The sequence below is a fragment of the Chiroxiphia lanceolata genome, chromosome 8 (assembly GCF_009829145.1).
Source record: "Chiroxiphia lanceolata isolate bChiLan1 chromosome 8, bChiLan1.pri, whole genome shotgun sequence".
Lineage (NCBI taxonomy): Eukaryota > Metazoa > Chordata > Aves > Passeriformes > Pipridae > Chiroxiphia > Chiroxiphia lanceolata.
In genome coordinates, this window is record NC_045644.1 from 23,330,386 (window position 1) to 23,354,650 (window position 24,265).

Genomic DNA, 24,265 nt, shown 5'->3' on the forward strand with positions numbered 1-24,265 from the left:
AACTACTAGCGTATTCTGCTTGTAACAGCCTTCAGCTTCAGGTTCTTATGGTGTGTGATTTTATGCTGACATAGTAGAAAGCAGTGCTTATTTCAAAATAGATTGTTTTGAATGAAGTCTTTTGGTCCCTCAGTAGGCTTTATATGTGTTGGCATGACAGTAATATGTGAAGAAACCTTTTCAAACATAAGACCAGATGATCTTGGAGGTCTTTTCCAACCTTAATGTTTCTGTGATTTTATGAATAAAACCCAGATGTCAAAGTTCAGTGTTGTCTTCCTTTTGCTTGCCTTTTTCTAATCTGTGGAATGTCAGTTGTCTTTAAGCATGTTATGGAGAAGCTTGTCTTGAATCTCACTCCTAGGGCATGGAGAAACAATTGGACTGAGACCTGAGCCTCTTTCCAGAGCAGTGTAGGGGAGTAACACTAGCTTATTTTTGGGAGGGGTAGCTCTTTCCTGTTGGATTGCTCCATCATGGGCCATGGCAGGTGACTGTCCCTGTGAAGCTGCTCAGAAAGACCCAAGGTGGTTCTCTGTTGCTCCAGGAGATGTTGGGCATTCCCTTTATTTTAACATGATCCTAAGATTTTTTGTATTGCTGTGTGATGTGAAGAACATTTGAATATATATGGGCACAGTGACCAACTAAGAGTGTATTGATATTGATATGGTTTGAAGCTGGCTCCCTGCCAAGTCTCCAAACCTTACCACCAGAAGCCCCCCCCCCCCAAACCTCAGGGAGAAGAGGGAGAGAAAAAAAAAAACCAACCAACTAAGAAAAACCCGAAACGAGAGAAAGACAGCTAAAGTGATATATATAAATATATTTACACTTATGTTACAATTGAAATATATATACAATTTAAAAATATATATAGAATTTCACAAGGGAAGGGGAAGGGGAAAGGGAAAGGGAACAAAACCAAAATAATATATATATATATATATATATATATATATATATATATATATATATATATATATATATATATATATATATCCCAATCAGTAGCCCGAGATCTAGTAACTAAGAGTTAGCAAAGAAAATATCCCACCACTCTCCTTGGGACAACCGAGAGTCGCTCCGGTACGATCGCCGGCAACCTCCGCCTCCCAAGGTCGACAAGGCCCTACCAGGCCTCGCTCCCCAACACGGCAGACTCAACAGCAGGGAACCTGCACCTCCAAGCCGCCGGAAGGAAAGAGAGAGCGAAGGCCTCTCCTCCTTTCCTCTTATAATCTGGCTTACGTAAAAATTGTAGGGAATACTGGGTAAATCTGGACCTTTCCTTGGTTACAGACTGGTCACCAAGGAAGGCCTAGCCCAAACCACCACAGATATGATCTGTGTTTTGGTAGTTATTCATTATCAACATCATCATCATCATCCCTAGCCTATCAAATCCACAATTGTATATCTTTTGACAATGGGATTTCTGCTGGATTGTAATTTTCCAATCAGATTTTAGACAATTTATTAATTTTAGGAACTGAAGGGGGAGGTGGGGGGAGAGAAACCAATACAAAAATAGCCTACCATAGAGTCGATAGTCCATGCTCTTGGACTGTAGGTTGTTAGTTGCTCTCTTTTCCTGCTAGTGTTATGTATGGTTCAATTTAAAATATATATATATATATATAATAAATATAGAAATAATTTAAAATATAAAGTGTAGAAATTGAGGATTCTGACAGGAGGACACCATCCAGCATTTTTTATTATGTGTATTTCTTTTTTTTTTTCATATGATGTATGAATTGGAAGAAATGTATTTGTTGTCCATCATGTATGTTTCTGGGAAATTTTATTGACTTGCATTTTAATGTGATAATCTTTATAATCTCAAAGTCTGAATTCTAAAGTCTTGTTTTGAGCAAATGCTTTTCATTATTAAACACTGTGCTTCCATTGCTGAGGCAATGTGTTAATATCACTTGTTATTTTCCATAGTATGAACAATGGTAAAAATAAACAAAAGAAACCCCGAAAAGAACGTTGCAGTAAACTAATAACTTTATTTTGGCCATGCATTTGTTGTTTACTTATGCAAGCAGTTACTTTTGTAAACAATTTTAATGCATGTTGCAAGACACTAATTGAAACACAACCCCCTCCCTCCCCCAATTTGACTGCACAGGTTGAATGAACAGATTATATGAAAGCATTATCTAAATCCAAAGGATATAAGGACATGCTTATATCTGATTTTGAACTCACATACCCAGATCTTTGCAGGATAAGGCCCAGTAACACAAAAAAGTTATTCAAACAATTAGTCCTGAGCAGTTATCATGCGATAGTGTTTGACTGAGTGCAGTGTGTGGTAATGATTCCCAAAAGTCATGGGGTGTTTCCTTGCTTTCTGCTCTTTGCAAGGGTGATTTATGAGTTTACAAGTTCCTTCCCAAACTCTGTAATTGCCCTGACAGTTTCCCAGATGGACTATATCCAAGTTGGTATAAAACAGTACTCATTGCAGCTGGACCTTCTAATTTATCTTGGGTTAGGTATAGGACTTCTTGTTCTTTTTGTCTCTATTTAAACTTTTTTCTACCTCCCAAGAAACACTGTACCACTGTAATTGGTACTACATTCCCTTCAAACACCACATATTCCTGAAAGCTTAGTTTTATGAATGGAAACAAGGACAAATACAAAACTCCATCTTTACATATACTTAGCAAGTCAACTTTCCTCTTGCTGAATCCATCTTCTCTAGGATTCCTGGCATGAATTCCAGCAGGTTCCCCTTCTCAGTCCCACCATCAGTTCTGATTTAGTGCTGCCAGAAACTCGAAACTTTGGTGGTCATGTTTGGAGATTGTTGGTAACTCTCTGTTTTGTATCAACGGAGTGGCTCCTCCTTGCCCTGAACGCAACTATTTGCTCTTTCTCCGTGGCATTGTCAGACTGGCCAGTTACATCCCACTCCAGCTGGACTTGTCCTGCTTTCTGGCATTCATACCTTCTTACTAAGTGTTGTAAAAGACACATACACACACTTCACAAACGGTCCCTGTTATGCCACTAGCTTAGAAAGAGATGAAACAGGATATAATGTTAACACTGATGACAGACCCAGTAACACAGTTACTTTGTTTAAACAAGCCCATAAAAAAGTGTTTCCCCTCTTACAGCTTTTCTGCTTTTGCAAACTTCCAGTTGCATAATGTACAATTCACTGGAGATTGTGCAGACATAAGCAAAAGAAAAAGCTGTCTCTTGCTTGTGTCTACTTGTGCTTTAGAGTAAAGCACATCCATGTGGAAGATGTGCTGCCTAGCAGTTAGGTAGACTCCTTGAAAGGATACTAGTTATTCTTATTTGACTCAGTCATGTATGTTTTTATGCTAAGTTTTATAGGTCTAATAATCTGTTTACTAGCTTTTGGGACTTAAGTGTGTGTTGTAGGAAGGAAATCTGTTGCAAATAATGGTTTGAGAACAAAAGAAATATAAAGTAAAGGTGAAAATTTGCCTTGCACCTGGAGATCATTAAAAGATTTTCAAACTATACACCAGAAGTTAAATTTCATAAATTGTTACTGAAGCACCTAAGGTTATCTTTTTAAGGCATCTAAGGGCTTGAGCATTAAGGATGCGGATGACCAAAATGTTCAGAAAGACAATACTAAAAGTTGTATTGTGATTAAAATAAATATTGAAGGATAACCTAGATCCTTGCTCCAGAGTCATAAGGGAGTATATTATTCTTGAACAAATTTTTTAAACACATAACAAATGAGAACCTTGTGTGAACAATTTTGTTGGTGTAATTGAGAATTTCAATGATCAGAAGATACGTGACTTTTGGAAGCTCACCAACAGTGGCTTACATTTTGATTCAGTTACTCATATTTGTTTGAGGAAGCGTGCAGTTTAAATAGATCTTATTAAAAAAAAAACCAAAACAGCCAAAACTTTAATGCAATGAATCTCACTTCAGTACTTTATTAAATCTATTTAAATATGCATTTGAATACTTCAGAGGTTTTAAACTGAATGTTTAAAAAGAGATGAATGCAGTGGCCGCTAAATTTTAATTGTCTCTAATCTCTTGCTACCATGACAATAAAAATAAAAACTTTTTAGAAGAATATTCTATGTAATGCATTATTTGCCAGGATATTCCATGTAAGTATAAACATACATTTTCTGCTTTTCCATAATTTTAATATGTAAGTTGTATGCTTCTAATAATCTTTGTGTTCTTCTTATCTGCATTTAACGGCATTAAGATATTTTCCTTAATTATTGAAAATGGAAATATCTTTGTCTTCTTCTTCCCCTTTCTCAACAAATTTAATGGGAAATTTAAAAATTTGAAATTAACCTACTCTATCTTATTTTGCTGTGCAGTTCTGAAGGACTCTGATGAGCCTGGATAAGCTTTAGGGAGAGACACATCAAATATAGGCAGACAGCTCCTGTGTCTGGTAACAAAGAGTGAGGAGGTCAAAACTATCCCAACAGGCCTGAGCAGGTCAGTCAGAGGCAAATGTTGGAAATAAAATTTGGTGGGGAGGGGAGTAAGGGGCCTGGGTCAAGTCCTGTTCAAAAAGTCAGCTTTGTCAAAAGCTTCAGTCACATTCTTACCTACAGGCAACCTCTGCTGATCCCAACTCATTAATCGAACTGGAGAGCCGTCTTGACCCTGGCTCCTTCCCTTTGAAGTGTGGTGTCCTCTGCAGCATGAGGAAATAATTTGCTGCCTGATTCAATGAGCCATCAGTAGAGCCAGCAGACCTAATGACATGTGAGAATATTAACCTCCTACCACGAAGAGCTGTGAATCTTGAGAGGCAGTCTATAATTCACCCAGCACTCCTGAGCCTTCCCTTTCTGTCTTATTCTTGCACTCACTTTCTCACTCACAGGGAGAGAGAGAGAGGAGAGACCCTCTTGTCGTAAAACTTTATTTCCTTCGGTAGTGTGAGCCTTACTGAGCTGCTTGATAATGAGTTACTTTCCTTTTGCAGTTGGATAAAATTTATACTGAAAACTAGACATCTGTCTTGCATACAGTAATTTCTGTTTAAATTATGACACGGGCTACATAACTGACATAAGAGGGTGGTAATCTGAATATTTACCCAGGTAGACTATTTTATATTTCCTTATTTATTTTTCATCATCAAAGGAAAAAAGTAAAAGAAAGAAAACAAACATGCATAACAACGATGTTGTTCTGTATAATGTATGTTTTCCAGCTACCCTCAATCAAGAGGATCTTTCTGCAATTCTCTTCTTTTTTCATTTTCTTTTTTTTTTTTTTTTTTAATACCTAAAGAGTAAAACAGTTCTGCCTGGCCAAGTACTGTGTGTTATGTGCACACACAAGGGTGTGTTCTCACCCTTTGATTCTTAACAAAGAAATAGATTGTTGGTCTAATCCCACTGCTTTAAAAGTCAGGGCTGGTTTTTCTCTTGTTGACTCCTTTAGCATTTTCAGTCATAGATTCAGGTCTCAATGTCTGGTAAACTTCAGAAAGTGAGCCACTGTTATTCATGTGGCTAAATAATGAGAAAGGAAAAGCAAAAATGGCTCTGTGTGTATATACTACTCACCATGAAAATGGTGGTGATTACCAGACTTTACACTGTTATATAACCATATACAGTAAAATACTGTGAGAGGTTTTTTTCATTTTTGATGTCTTTTCATAGTGCTGATTGGTGCTGGATAAGGTCAAAATTTAGAGGTTATGGGTACAGATGGGGAACAGTATCCATCGTAGCAAATCCCAGACCAAAAGGACTACTGCTGGCAACTTAGTCTTGTCTGTGCTATAAAGGGTTTGGGTCTTTTTACTGTAACTGTACTGGCAAATTCATCATCTTTGGTGGAAACAGTTTTCAGAAGCAAATAAAGTTGTAGCAAGTGTGAACACTTATAAGGGTAAGAAAATATTTCTCCACTGGCAATGAAAGTTAGCAATACAGTTGCGTAGCCAAGGCCTTTCTGTTGGAAATTGAACATAAATTCTGTTTTGTTACCATTAGAAGGATATTTTGATTCTGAGGAGTTGTTGGTGAAAACTGTTGGTGTATTGTGTGGATCTGGGCACAGGCTAAGATACCATGAAGAAGTGATAAAGGAGGGTATGGAGACAGAGCAGGGTAGATAGCAGAAGGAAATAATAAATAAATGGGAGTCATACGCTGTTTAACAAATACTACAGTGTCTCTGGTATGCACCTATGTAGATCCCTGTCATTTTAAGTTGTTCTAAAGATATTTTTTAACATCAAGGGATTCGGTGTTATGTCCATTAACAATTCTCTGCTATCATGCTAGAGCAGTCTATTAGTCGTTCTCACCTCTTATAGCTGGTCACAAAGGCCAGTCCCCTTGCCTCTCTCTGCTTCATCTTTTTTATTAAGTTTATTAAAACTAGTCAGATTATACTTTCTTATGGCACAGGCTGTGCTTGGTCCATTCATTATGGTTTCTTATCTTGGCAGGCAATCTGAATTGAACGGCAGCTAGTCCATTATGCACATATGAAGCCCATCACTCCTCCAGCAATGGCCAATTCATCAAACATTTATCTTTTGCCCTCTGAGCAGTGCGTCAATTTGCTTGTCAATCCTCAGCCTTGGTTGTTGTGGAAGATGGGAGAAAAATTACTTTTCTTTTCCCCCTTCTCACTGAACTCTGGTAGTCGAAATGGGCTTTACTCTACTCACTCTACAGGCTTGTTAGCCCCCACTTCTCTGTGCTAAAAGGGGAGGGGTCAAGTTACTATCTGAATTGCAGAGTGACAGATTGATCCAAGATACAGTAAAGCTTTCATTATGGCACTGCCTTTGCACTTGAATTTGCTCATATTTCCATTATAATACTGTTTTTTAGGCGGTTTATAAATAGGTTCTTCACTTGGCACGTGGAGCTGAGAGGAGCTTTTAAGAATAAATACATTGCAGAGTTTTAGCTCTTTGTGGGTTGTTTGTTTGTTTGCTCTTTTTTTTTAAACAGGGAGGTTTGTATGTCGTAAACCCTGGCATATTCTTTTTCTATTTTGAATCAGTAATAATTAATTGAATTCTTTCAAGTTCAGGAAATGGCAGTTAGCTTTTTTTTTTTTTTTTTAATGCTGTTTGTTTTACTAGAACTGAATCCATGTTAAGATTGGGGAAAAAGACAAATAAAACAAGAGACTTGCATCCAAGTTTTTCTCTTAAGTCCTCTAACCTTATTATTCTTCATCAAATACTTTCAAGAAACATTAGTAGAAGAATGTTAAAATCCATACTTAGAAATTTTAGGGAAGTGATGCATCCACTGAACTACTGGTGATGTTTTTTCCAGAACACCCTTTGACAAACTATGGATGCATACAGTCACTTGCTCTCTGCTTGATAATTCTTAGCACTGTTTTGCCGACTGTATTTTGTTATATGGTACTTATTTGATGACTAGATTACTAAGAGCTCATTTTCTGATCCATTTTGTATTATTTTAAAATATTTTATATGGCTTACATGAAAACTGCCTTGCCACAGGCTATAGTACACTGATTGTAATTTTATTTAAATTTAAACAAGATTGTAACAGTAATATCGTATAAAATCTTGGCATGTTTAATCCTAGAGATGTAATATGAAAACTTAAGCAAAAAGAAGCCTAACATGAAGGATAAAGCTTGAGCTGTATTAATGGGATCTTCTCTTGAACAGAGGTATGTTAAATATACACAGTGAAATCTGAGACTTTAAGAAGTTCATTAGAAAAGAAATTGAACCCATCACAGTCAAACTAATTGCAAAATTATCTTTTTTTTATTCGTTTGTTTGTTTTATTTCTCTGTGTGTGTGTGTTGTTTTTTGGTATTTTGTTGTTGTTGTTGTTTGTGGGTTTTTTTAGTAGAGTCTTGGTAGGAGAGAATGGTGGTTGAATGACTGAATGGTTGACTGTAATATGTTTTTGTGAGCTACTGAAAGCTGTAATTGGGATTTGTGGTTTATTTCACCAGCTAAATAATCCACCCCTATGGGGGACAGCTCTAACAGGTTTTTTTACCTTAATGTTGCAGATTCTTCTGTAATTTCATTGCAAGATTTTGGACAAATAGGCTGTGTTCACCCCTCCCAAATATATGTGCTTCACTGAGCCTCACCTGAAGGTCTGATGCACCTTCTGGAAGTGCCCATCTTTTCTTGCTGCCTGTAAGGAGTTATGAATAACTGGGAGTCTGTAGATGGATGCATTGTTGCTTTTCAGATAGTGTCGTCATTTGAGGAACTGCTGCTTAATAGCAAAATCCCTCTCTCAAGAAATTCTGCATTTCTGTTTTATAATTGGTAGTAATGGGTCTGAAATGTTGTGAACTTAACTTTTAGAATTCAAAAGGCTCATCTCTATCTATCTGTTTATTGACTCTATTTTTGCTTGTGTTTTCTTTGGGGTTTTGGGGTGGGGGGTGACTTGTAAGGGTGGAGAAGTTTGGGCTTCTTTTTTTGAGCAATGGAATTTGTTGGGTAAGAGTCAGAACAAGACTATTAAAAACCAGAAGAAGATTCTGAATTTTCATGAATCCCTGCCATTTTAATGTGCTTACGTAGCTCTGGTTGTGCGAGATGTTTTCATCCCAATCTTTCTGGTAATATGGTGTCCTATGTAGTCTTGTATGCTTCCAGTGTATAAGAAAAGGGGAAAAACAAGGGATGTATATTTATTTTATTATATATATGGAAGTTAAGTATGACCTTTATGTGAAAAGATTCAGAAACTAATTGTAGATCCAGTTCATACCTGAAGTTTAATCTTTTCTTGTGGAGATCTCTTTTTCGTAGGTATTCAATGGTGCTGCTCATTCATTTATTTCCACTTTCTCTTTTGCTGACCATATTCATAGCCTTGACTCAAGTTTTATTCAAATAGCTGCTTACAGATATTTTGTTTACTAACAGAAAGATGGAAATGTAATGACTGAAAGTGAGGCAAGATGCTACCTCTAGACAGCCTGCAAAATACTAACATTCCCTCTGATAGTAGACAAAACAAAGCATTTCTTGTTTTCAAAACACTGACAACCTTGTTATCCATTGAACAGAATTTCATGATTCGTGTTTTATGACTTGTCTACTCTAACCTGGGCCCTGGCCCACACTAGAAATTTTGGAAGTTCTTTACTTTCACTGGGGTGCTTTTTTTTCCTGGTGTTCTACCTTGGTCCAGAAGTCATGTCAGATCTGTCCATTAAATACTTCATTCTGTTTTCTTTCTGGATCTATTATCATGCAGAAAACTGTGAATAAACCCTAAGTAGGACTGGGGGGGGGAAGCATTTATTTTTGAATACTGCAGGATCATGTTTTGATGCTTTACTTGTACTTTGTCTGCCTGATTTATATATATATATATATATAAACATATTTATTGCTCTTTGTTTTATTTTGGTGAGGTTAAGTCAAAGGACTAGAAGTCAAGACTTCTGGGTGTTATTTCTTGTCTCATAGAAAATTGCTGGAGGTCACCTTCCGTTAGTCACTTAACCTCTCTCTGCTTTACTACGAAATGGAATTTTAAGCTCAGCAGGTTTTTGAAAAGTAATTCATTAATGTTTAAAAAAAATGCTTTGTGCTCCTTGGCTGGCAGGTGCTGGAGAAATAGAATTTGCATTTCTATTTAAATACTGAAATTATCTAGTACAAGGGTTCTCATGTTGATTCTGCTCTCCTGTAATCTGTTAAAACATTAAAGGCAAGAAAAAAGGTATTTTAAAAAGCTCTTGTTTTGTAACAGCTCCATCTTTAACTTCTGCTAATGGCTATCTCTTCTCAACAAAGTGCAAATCAATTTCAAGGCTAAACCCAAACTCTCTCATTTACATATTGTTAACTGCTCTCTCTTTTCCTGTTAAACAGGAGGAAAAAGTCAATTAGATATGAGGCAGCTGTCTTATTAATAGAGGGGTGGGATAAAATGTGGGGAATACTTCTTTTTTAGCATATGCTTCTGAGCAACTTGTTCTTCTGGACAAGGACAACTGCAGAGTACCAAGGTTTGTCTATTACATGAGGGGGTTCTGCTTTTTTTCATTTATAAAATGTCATATTTTCATTGTCAAATATTACCAAAATGAAGACTTACTTTTTACTTGCATTGTAACCAAATCCCTGTCAGGTCAGAGGGACCACATGAAATAGTGTAGTTGACAATTACCATGCATACACATATAAAAAAAAAATTTCTGTCATGACATTCCTTTATGATTAAAACTTTTTACAAACCATGAATGAATTATGGAAAAGAAAGCTGGAAGAAATCATACTGATTAGCCAAAGAACTTGGATAAAATGACATTTCTGAGACCTTTATATTCTAAAGGATTATTTACTGTCTGCTTACAGAACATCTTAAGTCGTTTTGCAAAGGGAGTCAGTTTCCTGTTTAACGCAGTGTTTTTGTAAGCTAATGAGGGCAAAGCGTGAGCCATAGGCAATGATGCTGTGATATTAGCTGTGACAGGGAGCTTGATCATAATTATCTTAACGAGGATAGGGTTAATTACAGTGGAAACTTAAAGTTTTTTCTGTTTGAATGAGGCGGCACTGAATACGTTGTGATGTTTTGTCGGTTTGATGTGACTTTGAAAATTGCAATGGAAATCTCTTGGCAGCACTTGCTCTCCTCTGGGAGCAAAGTGTGAGCCCTGCAATGAGGTAACTGAGACGGTACCTGTGGGTGAGATAATGGGCAGCTTTCATGACGTTAGAGCTGGGACAAGCAGCCCTGCAATCCACCTTAGTGATGTTTATTGGCCTTTTTAAAGTAGGGCAAACAACTACTTGCCACTGGCCCTTCAGTGCTGGTTGTATTGTTGTGGTAAGATTTTGCATTTTTTTAAATATACTAATATGGGAAGACATCTTTTTAATGCTGTGAATTATGAGAAAACAGCTCAGATTTAATTTTAGACTGGTTCTCTTTCTTAGGGGATGTCCCTCTTTTTATACTCCTCTCTTGGGTTGTTTGTGTCCTTCCTATGCTGTGTATATATACACATTCCTCTCCTGTTTTGTAATAGGCTCATAAGGAAATACTTGGAGTACATTAATATTACTCTCATCCTCATTAAAAATAAAAATGACAGTATTTTGTGCTGATTTCTGTCTCAGCTTCTCAAAAATGTTTTCTATATATGAATTCCCAATTGCAATCCTTTCTTATCTGCCATGTGCAGATGGGAAATTGAGGCTCACAGAAGTTATGGGACTTGCTGAAGTTTGTACCATAAATCTATTGTGTGGACTGTACTTAAAACTTTTACATTTTGGAGTACAACTACTGGGCAGTATTTTCTTATATATCATGATGGTAGATGATGCCTAGAATTCAGTAGCTGTAATCACTGAATGATAGCAAACACTTTTATTTCCTTCTGGATAAGATGAAACAAAGAATTTCATGAATAGCAAAATAACGTATATCTGTAAATTTATATTAATGGCTACACCCGCTCTCTGTACTGTGGCAACCCCTCCCATCTCCCTGGACTCTGAATTTAGGTGATTAAATCACCAAGTGCACACTGCTCTGATGACATGAAAACAGCAATTATAAGCAACCCCCTGTGTAACATGGCTCCTTTTTAACTGAGCAGCTAATAACATTACATGGCAAAAATTATCAAAACCAGACAGGTGTAAGGAGATTTGCGCACACTTTTCTCTGCATATCTATGAAACTAGTACCCTTGTGTTCAGCCCAGGGTTGTGAAAGAAAGGCTGTTTCAATAGGCAACTCCCTCTAGTGTTTCAAGGCCTTTTGTCCCACTTCATGGCTTGTCATTTTGTTTTATGCCTCCCCTGCAGCAGTTTTGGATGTGTGCTTTCTTCTCCTTGCCAGTTGCCAACCATTTGCTGATTCTCATGATAAGAGTATTATATTTGCATAACATAACTCAGGAACAATGTGTATTTTGATGCTGACACTGACCAGAGCCCAAGCAGTGTTTTTTCACAAAGGACCTATTAACATCCCATAAGGCTCTGTGGTGCTGACAAGGAGGTGGCCTTCTCTGAACTCTTTTGGCAAGTCAAAGTCATACATTGAAAAGTGAGGTTTGGAAATAATCCACTATTTATATAATAAAGAGTATTTAAGGGGAATTTGCTAAACTAGGTTTGTCAAACTGAAATGAAAACTCATAACAGCTCGATAAACTCACTGCTACTTCCTCTGGGTTATTTTGCCTTTTAAAGGTACTTGGGGGAAAGCGCTGTCTGAGATGTTTGCTGATTTCTCCTCTGATCTTGAATTTGGCAAAACCAAGTCTGTTGCAACCTTTTACTGAACTAACTGGCTCAGTGCAGCATGCTAGCACAGCTCTTAATGGAGTACAGTTTATGTAGGCTGAATTGAGGTTTTTTTTTTTCAAAATTGCTTGTTAAAGGCAAGTGCAAAAAGTGTGACTCTTACTGTGGTGATTGTTTCAGTATAATGTTTATAATAGAGGCTTTTATTTTTTCAGCTTCAGAAATTGTAGTCTCAAGGCATTGTAACAAAATAGATGGGCCATAGGGTATAGGCATGGCAGATTTTCCTCAAGTCTGACTGCCCTGCATCAAAATGTCATTAGTAATAGTTGTACCTCCCTTTCAAGTCAAGAGACTGTGAGCACTTTAGAGTCCTTGGACTGAAATACACTGCTTCAGTGTTGTGCGAAAGTTACTTGAATATTCATAGTTTAGTATACAGTACCCAGTGTAAAGGTCACAGACTTGATTTCTTTCTGTTGCTTGAACTCTCTAACTGTGATCTATAAGTTGTTAGTAAGTTGTATCTACAAAAGCTGGATCTGGTTGTTGTTGTACAGATGAATGTTAAATTGTCTAATTTGAAACCCATGTACTTTCTAATAATTGTATTTTCCTCCAGTAGTAGGGTCTGTAGAACATTCTAACAGGGACATTTTGATCTTTGCCAAAAACTAGGGAGAGGGTGAGGAAATCCCCTCAGTATAAATGTCATTGCTAACTGAATAAATAGTATAGAGTGCATCTCCCTTATTCATCACATTTTAAAAAACAGCCAGGAGATACAGTGATGATCTTCCCACTGGTAGGCATAGTAGATCAGCTGTCAACTCATGCAATCTCAGCATATCTTTAGGTGTCTGGTAGGTGAATTAGCTGTGAATGCGTGTCTGTGCATATGCTTTGTATATCATGTGTCTTAGTTGATTAATGTGTGGTTTTGGTTTTTTTTTTTTACTGTTGGAATGTGCAAGCATTAAGAATCAAGCTTGGAATAGGTGTCTTAATAAGGTACTGAAATGTTCTTTTTTAGTTTTGTTTTTTTTTTTCCTTGTACTTTGCTATCGGAGGAATGAATACCACCAGAATGTTGTTTATTTACAAGTCATCATCTTCACTGCCATGTTGTCAAATGCTCCTTTTTAAAGCTACTCTCTGCAGTCTGACCTGTGGCTTGACAGTGGGATAGTAAGTTCTGAGAAGAAAACAAATGCCTTTTCTCTCCAGAGTAATTCTGCATTTTATTTTGTAGAGAACATTTCACTTTGTTTGCAGGGACTGAAAAAGCTAATTAAGTAGTTTATAAAAAGGGGAAAAAAACCCCTCTTCTACATTTCCTATTATTGCACGTAAGGTAACTGCTAAGAAATGATACTTGAAGTTGTATTTATTATTGTTAGCAGGGTATGATATTTCTTGGCAGAAATGATGGATGACAACTTAAATTTGTGTCCAGGGAATGAAGGTGAACTGTGACAGAGTTATTTATCTTGGGAATGGAGGTTAGGGTCAGGCGAGGCTGGGTGCCTGAAGGCACAAGACATTGACAAATTCATCCTGCAGGCCCCATATCTGAAGCCTTTTGTTTTGGATCCTGGCTACTCACTAAGTGACCCGCATCCTTCATCCTGCCAGCATGTGAAGGATGTGTTGCAGTGCCAGCACTCCCCTTGCCACTAATGCTTGTCATTCACTCTTCTGACAGGCCCAAACCAAAACTATTCCCACTCCTGAAAGGGAAGGTTAAAATATTTATTTCAGCTCATAATGGCCTCCCTGATTTAGGGGAGTATCATTTTTCCTGTTGCCTTTGCCGTTTGCAGGTCACTAGAAGGACTGAAAACATTCAGTTACTTGGAAGAGCTGATCCTGGACAACAATCTACTTGGAAATGACCTTCTGTTACCCAGGTTACCCCACCTCCATACCTTAACGCTCAACAAGAACCAAATATCCTTTCAAAGAAATACCTGCAAAATGTCAAATGAGTTTTATGTGTCAGCCAAATTAAAGTATGTGAAATATAGCTCATGTGGAGACAAAGCATTCTCTCGTTTGGCACCTGGAATACTTCATAGTAATTTATTATAGGTCATTCATAAATGAAATGCACCATTATATCTTCCTGTTGCTCCATTTTAGTGAGAGATCTAAGTTATGGCTCTGAAGAAATCTTTCTAACAGATAAAATAGAGAAAGAAAATAATGTCAGTGCTACCAGTGTGCAGCGGTTCCTGTGTTTGCTTGGGGTTCTGTTGCAGGCTGACCTCTAGTGGAATAGAGCGTGCAGTGAAATGCTGTTACGTCTTTATACTTTAAATAGCTCTTAAAACATTAAAGTAAAATAAAATTAGTTTAAAAAAAAACACACAAAAATTTTAATACTTTTCTCTGTTTTAATATCCACAATTTGATAGCTGCTGTGCAGCTGCAGCTCTAAAAGCAAGTCACTTGGTGTTCCAGTTCTGTATAAATTCATATAAAATACTATCCAAATCAAGGTCTTAATACATTAAAGTATTTTGATGTATGGTTCAGTCCAGTCGTAACCAATCAGTCACTTTGCCATATGCCTGAAGTTAGTGCCTATTTCTGTTTATTAAGAATAAATATTTCAGCATTTGTCTAAGTACTCTGCTCAATCTGAGCCCCTAGTCTGTGGGCTTATAGGTAGTGGTCTGTAAAAACTAATTACCTGCAAGTTCTATGGGCATAGACTTGATTATTACATAATTTTCCCATACTTTGACCCTTCTGGAGATTTGAACATGTGTAATATAAGATTTTACAAAAGAGAAGGGTGATCAAATTGTGGCCGAAAGGCCAACTGAGGCCTGCAGAGTCTTAGAGCACAGACTGTTAAAGCCCTCTCCTTGTAATTGCAGCGTGAGGACAAAGCTGCTCAACTACAGGCTTTTATTACAGACAATGTAAACAGAGAGCAATTTACCTCCTACTAAAGCAAAATCCTCCTACTGAGGGGAATAAAAATAACTGCAGATTCTACGATTTCTGCACTTATTTTTGACTCTGTAAATAAATAAAAATCAGCAGAGTAACTTTTTTTTTCTTGGAGCCCTGGAAATTTGCCAAGAGTGTTTCTTGAACAGTAACCATCGTTACTGTACTAGGTATTTGGCTAGATTTATGGTTAATGTAGGATACTGTGGGTTGGATTTGAGTAACTGGTTTTATTTTTTATTGTTTGGTGCCATAGTAAAATCTGAACTGATGAACAATGAACAAGAACATTTTTGGTGATACATTGGGTGATGGTATGTCTGATGCAGTATATCTCCTTCTACAAACTATGAAATATAAATTTGACCATAAGACCAAAAAACATGTGATTATATTTGTCCTTTGAGGGAATGTCAAGGAGAAATTTTAACACTTACCAAAAGGAGGGAAGGGGTATTGTATAATAACTTAGTGAACAAAATCAGAGAAAAAAAAAATTATCCTGTCAGAGGTAATCTTTAAAGAATTCCTACTAGTCTCACAGACATACTAAAATAGTATTGTCAAGTGAGTAAGCTCTCAAAATCAATGATAACGTGGTAAGAAAGATTTGATCTATCCTGGGATTTTTTTTAATTCAATCTAAAAACTATGAAGTTAGAGCTTTTGAGAGTATTAAGCTACCCAGGTTATAGAAATAATGTATGCATTTTGTAGTGTGCTACCAATAATTTAATAGAGGAGTTACAGGAGTACTTGTAAAGCATCTAATGTATACAAACTGCCCAGGGAAGAAAAACTAACCACTGTCCATCATTAACATTTTAAGCCCTAGGGACCGGTGATCTCTTGTAGGGAGGATACATCAGTCTTCAGAAACACAGAAACCTTCTAGATTCTTCTCTTCAATGTGACTGCCATATTTGATAAAGATCTTATTTGAACTTGAATCTCTTCCTTTAATGAATTATTTCTCTGTTGAATTCTTTGAAAAATGTTAAAAAAATGTACATTTAATAGAATAATGAAATACAGTACAGAAAAGATTGTTCAGTATATGACAGTAGGACTACATAAAGGACAAAAGTGAGCAAAGAACACTGACCTGAAACAAGATGTCAATTGGTGGAATATTATTATGCATATATAAGGAGAGTGAGAGAGAGATGAAAACAAACAAAAATCCAAACTGACCCCTATGAAAATTGGAATGCCATGTAAAACTTAAAACTCATATGAGATCTTTCCTGGGTATTTCTTAATATTACTGTACTCTTCTCTCCTTTTATGGCTTTATTTTGATCCATATCTTGTTTCGGTAGTTCTGATAAGAGCTTTATACTCCTTTTACATGGTTCACTTATTGTGTGACGCTGTATGTGTAAACAACATTTGGCCCTTCCTAGCATAGTGTCTGAGGTGAAGAGGCAGGCACTGGTCTTTTCATTCTCATGACCAGTGACAGGACTCAAGGAAGCAGCACGAAGCTGCGTCAGGGGAGGTTTATGTGAGATATCAGCAAAAGATTCTTCACCTAAATCGTGGTTGGGCACTGGAACAGGCTCCGCAGGGAAGCGGTCACAGCACCAAGCCTGATGGAGTTCAAGAAGCATTTGGACAATGCTCTCAGGCACATGGTGTGATCCTTGGGGTGTCCTGTGCAGGACCAGGAGTTGGACTCAGTGATCCTGATGGGTCCCTTTCAACTCAGCATATTCTATGATTGAATCTAGATCTAGGTTTTGAATAGTTTAAAGGAAAACCAGAATATTTCATATGACAGAGTGGGAAATCTAGAGCTGGGCAGAATGCCTATAATGGTATATACATTGCTTGTGGCAAGAGGAGTTATCAGTGTGATTCAGATGTAAGGATTACATGTTTCTGAGTCTTTGAAAACAGCATAGTGAGTACCTCATCTGAAGAATATACCAATAGCTACTTCTGATATAATCTGTCTTCACGCAGGTCTTGTCATGGTTTCTAACAGTTACGGATTTGCTTAACCTCCAAAGTGTAGATTGTAATTTATTCTGCCTCTGTGCTTGTTTCTACATTGTCCTCAAGTGCTTGAAGACACAGAAGTCCCAGCCTGAACAGAATCTCATTATGTTAAGTGCTGAGGATTTGATGTGTAGATTGAGTGAATATATTAAAGACACAAATTATCTCCTATAATGCATGGTTCCCCATCTCCACTAAACAGAGAACTGAGCTAAGTTCAATTCAGTTCACTACAGCACTCTTCCTGCATATACTTCTGAGTTCTCCATGCCACAATTATGGATTTAGTGAAATCTGTGTGACTTGTTAGAGAACTGCTGTACCTGATGAGCCAAAAATCTTTCTTCTGGAGTAAAGTGGGCCTGAAGTAAAAATTAAGTAATGTGAATGCTTGGTGCCAAACATCTGTGGAAGAGGGAAGTAGTCTTCAGTCCAGGTTATTCATTGTGCTGTTCTACAGCAGTGCTTGGACAAGTTCAATTCCAGATATCAAAACCTTTTTAAAAATCCTGAACTGCTACTTTGTTCTTGACTGTGATGCCTTGGAAACCTTGAGCAACATTCGGGCAGAATAATGTTAAAAAAAAAATCTAAACAAAAAGTAATCTTTGTGAGAAAGAACATATGATTTCATGATGGACCTCTATAGAGAGCTAGAAGTGTAATTTTATTGCAGGAATAGAAACATTCTCACATTTGTATACTTGACAACATTGAAACCTGGTCTTCAAATCTGCAGCCTTGGAACTATCAGGATTCTGAAATATCTTTAAAATCACTGGCAACTCCAGCTACACAGAGAAAATTAATGCTGCTCCAGGAGGCAGAATGGGATTTTTTTTCCCATGTGTTTGGTATGCAGGAAGCTCTCCATGAGATATATGGATTTAGTTAATTACCATCCATGCCACACCCTTTCTTTCTTGAGCAAAATGCTCTCAAAGTCAGTGAACAGGGCCTTATCTGAAGGTCCTAGCTCCCTACCAGATAAGGTTCAAGCCAGAGTGTGGCATACAAATGGCTGTGTGTGACATCCTATTGCATATAGGGAAGGGTAAGATGTATACTTGCATATTGCAAGCTATTTCTGTGGTTATCCAACCTTGAAGACCTAGCACATTCTAATGGAAAAGCGTTCAGGTGGCAAAGATCTTTTCACACTGCATTCAGAGGAGAATTGGTAACTTCTGCTTCAAGGCTATTTGACTGGAGAATAGCTTGTGATTGCTACATTGTGTTTGTGATAAATTTAATTGAAGCAAATGTTTCAACTGGGAATAAATATAGGTACCTTTCTCATTCATGACTCTGGTAGAAGTGTTATCCAGCTGTTTTAATGTTAAGTTGATTGCAGCACCTACATGACAGATAATTAGTTGACAGAAGATTTTTAAATGAGAGTTTGGGGTCTTTCTATGTGGTAGTCTGGAATTCTGCGTGATATTTCTGATATTCTCATGTACATATTTCAGAAATATTTTCCCTGTAAAACTGATTGCTCTTTACTTTGTCTCTTTGCTTCCAAGGACTTCCAAAAGCTGTAATCAATGAAGTTCCTTAATATGAAAAGTTCTCCTGCAGCTCCTCTGGGAAGTGAAATAACTTTTTTAAAGGAAATGGTGGAGCAACTTGCAAAGCAGTGAGAAAAAGCACAAGAGTGGTTACTTTTCCATATTTGAATGTGTGACTAGTAAAAAACTGCTAGCAGACAAAAAGTTTACAGAAACAAATCTAAGATTTTCTTGCATACTTCAAACTATATCCAAAAAATAATTGCATAGTAAGATAAGAAACAGGTTTGTTTGGATAGGATAAATTAATTTAGAAACCGTTAGCAAAGGTATTTCTGCAGTTGTTCCTGAGAACAACCATGAATGTGGTTATACCAAGAGTGCTAGTAAGGAAGAAATAGTATGGAGTTTGGGGATGACCAGCATTAGTTCTTAGTACTTAAACCTTATATTACTCTGCCCTGGAAATATGCTGGAGGGACACAGCTAAAGAAGCTCTTGAGAATACAGAAATCAGGAATACTGGAGCTCATACAATATCATCCAGTAGTTTCTGTGTGAATCTGCTCAACCTCTCAAAAGTATAAAAGACACAGCTTAGCATCAGAATGACTGACCCAACTTGCAAGGTTCTCCTAACATTGACTAAGCAAAGTGGCATTATGCTATCCACCCCAGAGTTTACAACTTTGACCTTACTTAAATGTAATATTTCCTGGGAACTTGTCTTTGAAGGGTTTGTAGGGGGACGTAGTCCTGACTATCACTAGAATTTTGACCCATGTTAAAGGATTTTCTACAAAACAAACAAACAAAAATGTTATAAGCTTGCATTGACAGTTAATTCTTAGGAGATACCTAATTTGCTTTGGGCTTTTGATTGTTCTTTTGCCTTCTGGAGAACCTCAAAAATAGCAGTCTTGGCTACCAGACAGTGAGTGAAAACAGACAAGTCAGAACATGCCTATTTGTAGGATATTTTTGGTTCCACAAAACTTGCAAAAAATTGATATTGCTCTGCAGCTAAACCAGACCCACCATAGTACTGTGTTTTCCAAATAATTCTGTTGCTATGTTTCAGTATTGCTGGTGGCATTTGTTTTTCAGAACATAAAATACAGTGATGAGGTTGTGTATGATTGTGCATATGTCTGCTTGTGGACAGTCTACTGTAAATATGCATGTGTGGTGTATATATCTGTGTAACAGTGTGAAGAGGTTTTAAAAAATTAATCTCTGAGAGATACGCAGTTCTTTTAAATGTTTCCCTAACTTAAATCTAGAAACAGTGCAATAAATCAGTAAAGACTTTTGATGAGGATGAAATTTTAAATTATCTCCAGTATGTTTCTGTTCATTGTTCATGAAGACCAGGTTGGATTTTTGGAGAGGTCCCTTGTTGCATAGTTGCCCAGAACTGATGTTGTAGCTTGTGAGCTGTATTGCTGAAGAGTTAAAAATTTTAATTATTACAAATTTTTATTTTACTCAACATCTGTTAGAAAGAGAGGCATTAATGGATTGGTAATGATGACACTTGAATCAGGAGATGGATTGCCACACTAAGGCACTTTAATTGTCATAACAGTGATACTTTAAACCATTTTTCAAACGATGGGACTCTAGTGTAAGTATTGGCATCACTGTTACATATTCACCTGATGATCAGTGACACTGACTTTGGAAAGATCAGTCCAGGGCTGTTTTCATAGCGCATTTTCACTAGCACTGTCCGTGGATTTAATTGTGATTTTTCTTTTTTGAAGAGAATGGAGCTGAAATTGGTCTTAGAAATAGCACAGCAGGATTTTGCAGCTCTTTGGCTCTGATTGCACCAGTATGACCCTCCTTAGACTGCAACAATAAACCATAAAAAAGGAAGCTGGCAATAAAATTTCAGACTTGCTTTTGATTTTATCCCTCCATATTTTCCTAGCATTGTTTTAGAAAGACTTAATACTTTTGATGGCATCATATAGTTCCGATATTGTAATTTAAATAAGTATATGACATGCTGATCAACTAAACAGTACACTAGAAGTACCCCATGACTTATGACTGATTTCTGAAAAATACTTAATCGTGAGAATTTGAACAGGATAACATTTACTTTTCCTACATGCTTTGTAAAGAAGAAATGTGATGGTAGGTGAATGGGCTTCTTGGAAAATCAATCTGTACCTTGAGTTTTGTTTTGTTTTTAAGAGGGAAAAGAAAAGGTAGTTAAAGTCCTAAAGAAAATAATTAATTATTTTATTTACGATATAACCACTCTTTATAACTATTTATGATAAGTATCTTTTGCCCAAGATACTTTTTAGAGGGGTGTTTTTGCACCTAAAATCTATGCTCAGGGTTTAGATACAAGGTATTAGAACCTAGACACTAATTTCCAAATTTGGGAGTTTTAGATTTTTGAGACGCAGATTATCAACTCCTGTTATTTACCTAAAACTCTGGCTGAAAGTGGTGTCTCTCCTTTTCGCTTTCCTTAGGACTTTGAGGCACAGTCTTACACTTGCATATCTACACTGACACTGCTCTTCATTACATTTCTAAATGCATTTTGATATTTTCCTTGAAGTCTGCGTGTTCAGATGAGTTAGAATACATGTCATACTCCACATTTAGCAAACTTTTGGGGAGAAAAGCTTCTATACAAGAAAAAACTCTATTGAATTGACAGGCAAAAATCCTGCATGTTTAAATCCACAAAAGAAGCAAAAATTTTGAATAATTTGTTGGAGAGTTTGTGTTGTTTGTTTTGTGTTTTTTGGTTTTTTTTTCCTTTTGATAGGAAATTACCATATACAATCAAACCCTTCCAGTAGCTCACCTCCTGGGTATTATGGAAATAACTGTCTTTATTAGTAAACTCTCTCAGGGAACCTTTTTGCAACTCAAGTAATACTGTGAGAAATTAAGTGTTTCTCCTGGCTGAGGGCAGGTGCCAGATTCAAGCACTTCTCTAACAGTCTTAGGAAACTTTTAAAAAGCTTTTGCCTGGAAAAACAGTTTGTGAGCTTCCTATCACAGTCACAATCTTTCTGAAAGAGCCATGAAAAAGTTTATGTGTGAGCTTGAGGTCCAGGTATGACATTTAGCACCAAATTTTGATCGATAGTTCACTCAGCTCACAAAGACCTGTATCATATGGTACTACAAAAAGGTAATGTTTCTAAGGGTCTGATAGATTACTTACTGGCATGTAACATTCTAAAACGTGGCTTTGCCAAATTAAAAGTTAGCATTTTTACCTTTTTAATGAATTCATAGAACTTATTTCAAACTCTCGTTTTTCTTACTCATGGAGAATATTTAATTATGATTCCTTCGACCTTAAGGGACAGAACATTAACTGTGAGTGTAGATACATTGCTTTTAGTAGATGAGAATCAGTAATTGTTGGCATGATCTTCATGTGTGTTTGAAAATAAAATAAAATTTCAGACTTATGAAAGGAAGACCACAATTTTAACAATAAAGCTGCTGTTTCCATTTTGTATTGCTTTTGTTGCCCTTAAGATATTGGGGTGAGAAATAAAGTAAATTCCATCAGCCAAAAATAACAAAGATAACAGAAACACATAAATCAAGTATAAATAATAGCAACACAAGTGAGCTGAGAATTTAAAACAATAGTTGTGACAATAGTTGTGGTCTCTAACAGAAGGAGAGGATAAAAACAGAACAATGAAATGTCCTTTAATGGTTTTGAACAATTATTACTCTTGTCTAAGTCAGTTGATTTTTATATATTGGAAACTTTTTACACACATATACATGGCATATTTTTTGAGAATCACACCTATATCTTTGTATGTAAATTGAAGTAAATAAGAATGTATAGTTTGAGTCTTAGAGACTGTCAAACTAAGCTCTAACAAAATAATTTATTTGATTAATCGACAGTGTGCAAATGGTTGAATATTCTTGTTGTGCTTAAACCTAAGATGTAATCTCCAGTATTGCAGTGGTTAAAAATAGTTTAACCTTTGTTTGCTTGTTTGTTTCATGAAGGTTTGCAATAATAATTGTAACATCCTTATTTATGTTCCAAGGAATATAGTTAAGTTAAAAAGCCTCATGAACATCAAAATATAAGGCTATTGTAATGCAAAAAATTATGCTTTCCAAGTCTTTAAAGCTTCATATACAAAATAATTGTAACACTGAAGTGTTTAAGTTGCACTTAGTGAAGCATTAATTGACTTATACTAATTGAGTGGTTACTAATGTGTTCCTGTGACACTCAAAGCATTTATATGCTGAGTGTGAGCGTGGGTTGTTGTGGTTTGATTTTTTTCTTTTTCTTTTTCTTTTTTTTTTTTTTTTAAACTCATTTTCCAGTGGGCTGAATATATTAGTGATGAATGTGCTGTGAAACTAACTGTTTGTTTCCATGCTGGAAAAGTTTCATGGCTCCAGCAATTGCTAGCCATTTTACCACACAGCATCCATCATTTTGTCAAAGTTTTAATGTTTTGTAGTGAACCACCTAGGAAAGAAAGGAGGAGAAAAGAATGACAAAACAGCCCAATTCTTTCATTCCATGCCAAAAAACTGACTGAAGTTTATCCCTGTTTGCCCTTGGAACAATTAATGTGACATTTTCCTGAATGCCATACTAAATTTGATTGTCAGTTATTGAAATGTATGTTTAAATCAGCAGTGATGCAACTCTAAATGCTTTTTTCATTAATGTCATTGAATCCTTAACCCACAACCTCTGACACATAACAGAATTAGAAAGCCTTTTGGACCATTTGGCTGAAGTTGTACCCTCACTACAGTATCTCAGTTTGCTTGGAAACATTGCTTGCCCAAATGAACTGGTCTGCAAAGAAAAGGATGAGGATGACTACCAGAGGTACAGGTTAGTGTTTTTGCTTGTAGATGTAATAAGACATGTCAGTTTTGTTTTACTACTGGAAAAATCTTGAACTAAAGTCAGCCCAGAGTCTCAAACAATCATTTACGCTTTTCTGAAAGCAATGTCACATATTCTGCCATGAAACACCTGGGAATTTGAGTAACCCCATTTCAGTGAGATCACTCTCAGGAACCCTATTTCAAGAAATATTTCAGTGCTGTGTAGCACATGTTGGAGTTGAGCAGGTGTGCACAGGATTTCCTGAATGTGGGTGCTCATATGCCCCTACTCACAGCATTTCCTTCTTTAAGGCCAAGATAAGGCAACATTCACATACACTGAGGGCGACAGGCAATAAAAAGAAAAATCACTACACTGAGATAGCCGGTAGCATTGTCTTCTACTCATATTTGATGTGGTGCTGAGTTGCTTCTACTGTAGTTATCAAGGCACTATTAATACAGAAGGACTCCTCCTCTATTGTGCTGCCTTACTCAGAGCAGTTAGATTCCAATTAAAAAATCCCAAACTATATCTATAATGTAATTTTAATGAGCTAGATTACACAAAAGGTCATCTGAATTTTAATATGAAAGCCTGATAAAATATGTAAGTACAACTGATCCAACTGAAATGTTTATAAAAATTACA

The 24,265-nt window shown here is 36.6% G+C and overlaps 1 protein-coding gene across 1 annotated transcript in view; it reads left to right on the top strand.

Moving 5' to 3' along the window:
* The window catches only part of LRMDA (leucine rich melanocyte differentiation associated), a 645,824-nt gene that overhangs the window by 339,472 nt on the left and 282,087 nt on the right, over positions 1-24,265 (top strand). The window contains exons 3-4 of the mRNA XM_032694727.1: positions 14,089-14,215; positions 23,478-23,617. Coding sequence (XP_032550618.1) covers positions 14,089-14,215; positions 23,478-23,617 — 267 coding nt within the window. The remainder of the gene's footprint in view (positions 1-14,088; positions 14,216-23,477; positions 23,618-24,265) is intronic.